Here is an 8,997-nt window from a genome sequence, read left to right on the forward strand (position 1 = left end):
TTTTCTAATTCTATTTTGTTTATATCTTTGTGACCATGTTTTATATCATATGCCTAACTGACAGGATATAATAAATAAATGAATTCCTTGGAAACGAACCTGGGCCCTAAGGTTTGCCGTCCATCACTGTACCCCCTGGACTATGCTCAAATGTATTTATCAATAAGTTTTAAATAGTGTTGGTTTTGGATTCAGGGGTAGGATAATTATTACCAAATTAACGTTTTTATTGCAGAATTTCACTTTTTGTAGCCCTGATAACAATATGAAGAAATGATTACTTTACCATGTGGGGCAATGCTTCTGTGTGTCATATTAAAATAAGTATAGAGTTCCTAAGGTGAATGAAATTCATCCTCGTAGGAGAATTTGTATATTTATGCCTCCACATACTTGCCCGCATTTCAGACTGGATAAAGGTTATTAATCAACATACCTCAGCAAAATATTTTTGCATATAAATGTTGGTTGATTCAAGTAAAAATGTTTCACCCATCTTGCTTAGCTGTGTGAGCTACTTCAAGGTTATTGTTTTCTATGGGAACGAAAGCTAGTAACTAAAAGATAAATAACCATAAACACAGTAATTAACCCGAAGGTCGGTTTGTTAGGTGATGGTAGGTCACCTCCAGTACTAAACCTGACGGCATGCGAAATTCACACATCAGGGTAGGGGGGCCAGTTCCTTTCCCTGTGCCAGTTATGGTTTCCCAGGAAGATCTGGTGCCCGAAAAATCAAATAGCTTGGGTGAAGCTGCAGGTCCCCAGAGACTTTCACAGGAATTGAGCCTGGGACCCTTCGGTCAGTAGTCCAATGCTCTACCCCCTGAAATACCGCAACCCATTACTAAAAGATATAAAGTTTAATTGTAATAGAATAAAAACTGGGGAGTTATTGATTTTAATAATTGATAGTGGATAAGCCATTATTAACCAATGCTACTGTTCACTGAGGGTCCACTGTAAATGAGTTTATATTTACGCAAATCTATGTTAGCTGCTCCACATGCAAGCCATTTTAACTTCTATACCTTGGCAAACAGTTGTTTATTCGAGGTAATCCCGATAATATCAAATAACAAATGAGCTACTGTGAATTTCCCAATCTTGCTTAATCCCTTTCTTTAACCCCAGGTGATATTGGGAGTCGACCGACTTGACTACACCAAGGGACTAGTTCAGCGCTTGAGGGCTTTTGAGCGTTTGCTGGAGTCGCACCCTGAGCACTGTGAACATGTGACGCTGTTACAGATCGCAGTGCCGTCACGGACAGATGTCAAAGAATACCAAGAGCTGAAAGAGGAGGTGGATCAGCTGGTTGGACACATAAACGGCCGTTTTACCACACCAAACTGGTCGCCCATTCGTTATATCTATGGTTGCATAGGACAAGAAGAATTGGCTTCCTTTTATAGAGACTCAGCAGTTGCATTAGTGACCCCATTGCGTGATGGGATGAATTTAGTTGCAAAGGAATTTGTGGCATGCAGAACTAAGGAGCCTGGTGTGCTGATTGTGTCTCCATTTGCTGGTGCAGGGGAAACAATGCACGAAGCTCTAATTGTCAATCCATATGAAATTGATGATGCTGCCTCGGTCATTCATCGTGCTCTTACCATGCCCGAGGATGAGAGACAGGTTCGTATGAATCATCTCCGACACCGTGAAAGACTGAATGATGTTAATTATTGGATGAATTCCTTCCTCAAAGCCATGGGATATGCTAATGAAGAAGATGTAATACCATCTTCCATGCTACCCGTGTCATCAGAGGATTTTGAATACCTCTCAGGATACATAGGATTGTCCCACAAGCTAGCCCTTCTTCTAGATTATGATGGGACCCTTGCTCCAATTGCACCTCGTCCAGACCTTGCAGTGCTACCAGCAGAAACCAAAGAGGTCCTTGAGAAGCTTGTCAGTACACCAGATGTGTATGTTGGCATTGTGTCAGGGCGAAATGTAAATAATGTCAAAGCCATGGTAGGGATAGAGGGAATTACTTATGCAGGTAACCATGGTCTTGAGATCTTGCATCCAGATGGTACCAAATTTGTGCATCCAATGCCTGTGGAGTATGAAGGAAAAGTTAATGAATTATTAAAAACGCTTCAGGAAGAGGTTTGTCATAATGGAGCATGGGTCGAAAATAAGGGTGCACTGCTAACATTCCATTATCGTGAAGCACCAATTTCAATGCGGGCGGAAATGTCACAAAAAGCCAAAGTCATAATGGAAAGATTTGGTTTCTCAGCAGGAAAGGCTCACTGTGCTCTAGAAGCACGCCCACCAGTGCAATGGGACAAAGGTAGAGCTTCCATTTACATATTGCGCACTGCTTTTGGTGTAGATTGGAGTGAAAGGGTTAGGGTTATTTATGCCGGAGATGATGTGACTGATGAGGATGCCATAAGGGCCCTAAAAGGTATGGCTGCTACATTCCTTGTCACTATTTCTCCAAGTGTAAGGACAGCTGCAGACCGAAGACTTCCTGGTACAGAATCCATACTTGCTTTGTTGAAGTGGGTTGAACACTATATGAGTAGCCGAATGCTCACTGAAGGAAGAACATTAGGAAATGTGAAGTTGGACGTCTCATTTGTATCAAAGCCTCAAGAGTTTGAAGAAAAATAGGATTTATATTTTAGTAGTTTCAATTTAATAGAAAATTATTTTATTTACGCATGGATTGTATAATTTTTGCATTGATTGGGCACAGAGATCTTATCATTAGTTGACCTTAATGCGAATCAATGTTTTGTTCCTGGTGGTTTCTATTGAATACCAATGATACTTATTCAAATAAATACGCCTGAACGACCCATGTTACACCAGTTAAGAAATACTTCGAATAGATGTACTCTACATGGAAATTTATTTTGTTGTACAATTTGTAATATCACTTTATTGATAATAAAGATGATTGAAAGCATAGTATTAAGTTACATACAGACACTAACACATCCTTCCAGTCAACGAGAGTTCACTGAACGTGTGGGCCGGAACAGACAGTAGATATTCAGTAACACCAACATACATAAATGTATCCTCTTTTCAATCGGATTCTACAAAGTACTCTGCTATTTCTCGTAAACTAGCGCATAAATATCCCTTAAACTGATACAGTAGACCGAGTAATACTTCCTCCATTTGCCTGAACACGAAAACCATGTGCTCGACCTAGTAGAAGACAGGGCCAACCGATCGTGACAACACTTAACTAAACTTGGCCCACGACAGCAGTTGTCTTTTCTATCGGAAATTCCAGGTAATAGACAATACCTCCTAAACTGGTGTATTTTTCTTCGTGATATCGCCACAGTAAACCCAATGGCACTCCCTCTATTTTCATGTGTACGCAAACGTTATGATTATGACCCCGCATTCTACATGTAGAATGCAGGGCCCTTAGTTTGTGACGCGAATCTTCTTTTCAGTCATTTTCAATTAATTAAAAGACAATATCACCTAAACATTTTTCTTGTCGAAATGAGCACAGTAGTATAATAATTAGTCTCGTCACAAACAGAAGGCCCAGATAAATAACTAAATTATGGGCGATGAATGACATACAAGATCTTATACACTGATGTTATCTCCGAACAAGTGTAAACATTAACTTTGTTCTTCACTTGTTAGTTTGTGGCACGAAAAAGAGTGATATGAAATGCTATTCATACCCATCACTTGATTGTGTATAATTTCATACACTTTGTAGATCTTACCCTTCTATGTTCTGATTTTTACCCTGACCAGTAAATTGTAATAAAGTACCTAGATCATTTTTTATGTCCTATGCCAGCAGTTCGTGGCAAGAACATTGTCCTCTTTCATTTACATTATTACCATTACATTATATAATATTAACTGAGATTAAATTTCCTAAATGTCAAAATACATGTTTTAGTCGTTTGGTGAATCTAAAGGGATAGGATATTTGTATCTGAGTAACTCAACAAGACTGACTCCTAAATCAACTGCAGGGTTTATAAGGATCACCTATTTTGTTCTCCGGACCTCATTGGTGGTCCAAGCAATCATTGGGCTCCCAATAAGCTGAGGCTTGTCATTAGGAGCCGAACCGCCAGTGTTGACATAACACCCCTAATCTAGGCTGGACTCGAACCCATGCTTTTTGTTATCACCTCTCGGGTACAAATTTTTTTTTACATGAGTATATTTTTCTTTTCTTAATTCATGCATGCTTTTTGCTCCTTTTGCTTTTGTAAAATTCCACATTTGAACCCGCAAACTGTGATGTCACTGCCGGCCTTTGGAGGTGGCAGGTGGTGCGACGGCACCGGACCCCGCGCTAACAGGGTCCCGCCGAGGCCCCACAGACGTCAATTACAAATATGTTACGAATTACGATCACGTGAGAGATTTTGTGACTTCGCGAGAAGCTCGCAGGAAAAGTAATGGAATGTACAAATAACATATATACAAGCAATAGAAACCTTACCGCACCCTTCGTCGTTGCGCGGTTATTATTTGCTGTCTTGTCGAAACCATAATGTTCCCGCTGATCACATTGTTACCGCTCCCGCTATATTATAACCACGTCAGGCCTCGTGCAGTGGCGGCTGCACAAGACCGCCTCTGTCTTGCTTTATACCGCTTATATCTAATATTAAATATTCAGTGTATGAAGTGTTTTTAAATATTCAGATTAATATTAACCACTAATTGGTCGGTGTAATCCTATTTTAGTTTTTTTCCCCCTTTGAAATATTAAGTTTATAAAAAGTTAAATAAAATGGAATCGTAGAGGTTGTGTTACATGGCTTTCTAACAAAAAACTTATAAATGGATACGTTTGACCTAGATATGGAATTTTAATTTTTTATGGCATTTCACATGATTAATATCCACAAATGCAAAGTTATATCACTTCTACTTGGTTATCCCTGGAATCACTAATGAACTTGCAACACTTTCAGGGGGATCGGGATTGTGCGGTGGCTATCCTACTAGAGATGGCAGATCTTATTCAGTGGTATCCCAATCCCTACTTTGGTTGCTTAGTGGAGAGCACTTTAAGTGAGTACGCCATCCATTGGATGGCATACTCACTTAAGAGGTATTAAACTGCAGACCCCTAGGCAGCTTTCTTTAAGAGTAGAGTAATGTTGATGATAGGTTTGTCTCCACCCTTCCTCCTTTCCCATCCATCCTTAATGACACAAATGACCTCAGCTGCCCATCACTTCCCCTAAATTTACTACCCCCAGCATTTTTAGCCAGATAATCGTAGTTATCTCCTGGGTAAAACAGATCACTCATCCTATGATTGTAATTAAACCTTGACAGGATGTAAGCAATTAGCTAATGCACTTCAGCTCTTATTTGCTCAATATATGCATTCAAATCACAATTACTTGACCAATCCAGAGGTGTAGTTGATATTCTGAAATTAAAGTGAATATATTCAATTTAGCATCTCATTCATCTTTCAAGTCTGAAAAGGGTCCATTGCATTATTTTTGTCTGCTTACATATTGTGTGTTGTTTTTAAAAAATACTTTTTAATCCAAGCTAAACATCAGGATATGTAAAAAATGTACTAATGGAATGATTCCAATTTCTTCATTTCCAAAATCTAAAGGCAATATGACATGGACCAATTATTAAATAAAGGTGAATTGACCTTATCAATCTTAATATATTGTTTTTAAATGTGAATCTTTGGAAAAGATTTCATTTACATTAACATCTTTAGCTCCATTACCAGCAGCTTCTTCTATTTGGAAATTCAGAAGGTAATATACCCAATGCATTTGTAAAGGTGGTATAATGAACGCGACATTGTTGCAGGTTGAGTAGAAGGGATGAACCATAGAAAATATTCTTCATTATCAGCATGGCAAAATATTAATCCACCATTAATTACAAGTGGCAAATAAAAGTTCTTTATTATTTCAACATAGTATCTGCTTTATGGGAGTAGCACATGACCTGGTATTTTCCCGAAGTGAAGGGAAATCCATAAAAACCTCACAGGCTACCTTAAGTTTTGGCCTTTAAAACAATGTGTTCATTTCATAATATTCAAATATAATAACAAATTAATTTTGAAAGACATAACATATTTATTTTTATAATTGAAAAAAATGCCTTAGTTCATACAAATTATTAGGTTCTACCTAACAAAATGTCTGTCTGTGACCTCCTGCCAACTACTTGCCAAGCTAAACTGAAGTTCCTACTACCAACTGTCTGTAGTTTCACAATAATCAATAACAATGCTGAAGCATTGAAACCTGTTTATGCACATTACAGTGTGATCACCAGTCATGATGTTTTTTAACAAACCTGGGTCATTGTTTGCAGCTTGGAGAAAGTCCCCTGCAACAACAGCACAAATTTTTTGACATTGACGAGGTAAAAATATTGCGACTAGGCAGCTGATGACCAGTCTGAAAAAGGCCTTTGCCAAATGTTTTGAAAAATGGAAGGGATATTGAGGTAAGTGCGTGCAGTCCCAAGGGGAGTACTTCGAAAAGGGATGAGTCCTCATTATTCTGGGAAGCTATTTTTTCTCAAAATATTGCATGGCTGGATCCTTTCCTAGCAGACCTTGCATATGTAAATGTGTGTGTGTAAAGGTATAGGAACGCATTAAAAACAAACACAGGAATGGTGGGTAGGTGGCTGTGCTCCTCTTTGACATGTTTTTCCACCTCTTTTCCTAATATCTATTTTCATGTGAATGAAGTCTACAGATATAAAGGAAACTTCTCTCTGCAGGAACCAACTTCCTTCTACCAGGGTTATTTTACAGCATATCATGCAAATTCACTGGATAACAACACTAAAAATAAATGCTAATAACAATGCCTAGCCTCAATTAAAATGAAGAAAGATTACAGGTGACATTACGGGTCAAAATCTTGAATCTGTTGGGATGATGGCCTACTTATGGACGTTACTCTTTTGCTTTTCTTCATTTTCCCTCGGCTCTTCTTTCTTATGCTTGCTTGATGCTCTTGGGGATGGGATGTGCCCTGTGCATAGAACAGTCAACACATAACACGGTTAGCAATCCTTTTAGCTGGTTAGCAAATTTTTTTGGAAATCCCTATGGTTGCGATTTTGCAGGAGAGAAATCTTTAGCTACAGGGAACTTTATATGAGAATTGTATATGCTATTTTGTAGAATGATCTATGTAATCATGCTCATCTGGAAAGACTATGAAGATCCCTTCACCAGAATTGAGGAAGTAGTAGTCTTCTTTCTTAGTTTTTGTAAAATCAGTCAATTGAATTGATACTGTTTGTGTGTGATTTTAAGTTTTGATAAATTAGTTTATTATTGGAATTGGCCAGCATGTCTTACAAATTGTCTTTTGGATTCTTTTTGATGCTTTTATAGTCAGAGAAAGCTTATTCAAACTATCATTAAACTATATATTTATATCATGGTATTTAGTAACTTATAATCTTTGGGAGGGATGCTTCATGGCATTATAAGCCTACTGGCTGTTTATCTCACTTTAAATAACTGGTATGTTTGGCAGCATCAATTTTTAGTTAATTCAGCTACAAATACATGAAACTTATATGATTTGGTATTCTTCTCTTTGAACTAGGTGTTCTATTATGCATAGGCTTGGTAACAGCTTTCTGCGTTTTTAAGAATGGTGAGGAAGGTCAATTTAATCTGAACTACATGATGATGACCAATCACTTGCAGTATCAGTTTTGCCGGACTTCCAAAACGAAACATACCTAAATATGATGATTTAAATTTTTTCAAACATGGTGAATGCAGATCAATGTGTAACTCTCAAACTAACTTTGAGCTGAGCCCTGGTGTAACCTAGCGAGTTCTGACACATGCAGCATATTTCACTACAACTTGAATATGAGCTATCATGCTCATAAAAACTCTCAGATATAAAGAAGAACTGTCAGCGTGCTTTCCTAAACTTTTTTCTTTTGGTTGTGCTTGGTAAGTTTTTTCAAATCTATGAAAAACAATATGTTGTGATAGAAATTCTTTGGATATACATATGAGATTTCATGTCAAGAACTAAAAAAAACAATCCTAACCTTTCTACATCTCCATAAATACCCCGTGATACACCAAAAAGGTGGGTGGCAGGGGGTCCAAGCATCAGGCAGGATGGGCAATGGGGAGAATAAGAGAGAGGAAGGAAAAAAAGTTCATTAAAAAACCTTCAAAAACTTGCAAATTGAAATACATGCTGGTAGAAAACTTAGTTGAAAACAAGTGATAATTTCACTCAATAAAATAATTCTTTGTTGTGCAAAAAAGAAGGGCATAAAAATGAACCGCAGCCATTCATATACAACATGAGACTGTATAACTATCTGCCTTCTCAGTTGGTTACAGACTGTATCCAGAGTTTCAAGAATAGGGTATATAACTGGTTACTTGCTCACCCACATTACTCAATGGATGAATTCTTTTAATAATAATATTTATATTGACGACATTTAATATGGTTATACCATTTTTCAAAATGAATAAAGTATTACTATTAAACGACACACCTCCACATATATTTAACAAAGTTTATATGTACTCCACCTGGAAACCTAAAATGGGCGTATATTAACCAGAGAGTTTTCGGAACTGCTGAAAAAATAGTTGCTTACTATTGGGAAGATATAACTGTCACATCGCGCAATACTTAATGGATTTAAATTAACCAAACTCAAAGGCATACAACGTACCTTCTTTCAGTAATATTCAAATAGTTCCCAAAAATTTACACATAATGACGTCACAATTATGTAGTCGTAGAGTTAGCCCAAATAATAAAATTGTTGAAAACATTGAAAGCCTATACTCAAGGAGATGAATTGTCAACCGTGTGTAAGTTAATGTTAAATTACATAATGATCACTTCAATTTTCTCATTTTTTCATTCAAAAATTAAAAAGTATGAATTTTCAGGGATAGGATTGATCTAATACCACTATTCTTAGGTGACCAAAATAATTTGTGTTATAATTTACCCTTCCGCATAG

General features: G+C 37.3%; 1 protein-coding gene across 2 annotated transcripts in view; it reads left to right on the forward strand.

Annotated features, from left to right (window-relative positions):
- The window catches only part of Tps1 (Trehalose-6-phosphate synthase 1), a 28,210-nt gene extending 24,801 nt beyond the window's left edge, over positions 1–3,409 (forward strand). For both annotated transcript variants that reach the window (XM_071598394.1, XM_071598395.1), the window contains one exon: positions 1,135–3,409. In XM_071598394.1, coding sequence (XP_071454495.1) covers positions 1,135–2,634 — 1,500 coding nt within the window. In that variant the 3' untranslated portion in view covers positions 2,635–3,409. The remainder of the gene's footprint in view (positions 1–1,134) is intronic.
- Positions 3,410–8,997: the final 5,588 nt, after the last annotated feature.

The sequence above is a fragment of the Hetaerina americana genome, unplaced genomic scaffold, assembly GCF_022747635.1.
Source record: "Hetaerina americana unplaced genomic scaffold, ioHetAmer1.1.p SCAF_10, whole genome shotgun sequence".
In the NCBI taxonomy this organism is placed as follows: Eukaryota; Metazoa; Arthropoda; class Insecta; order Odonata; family Calopterygidae; genus Hetaerina; species Hetaerina americana.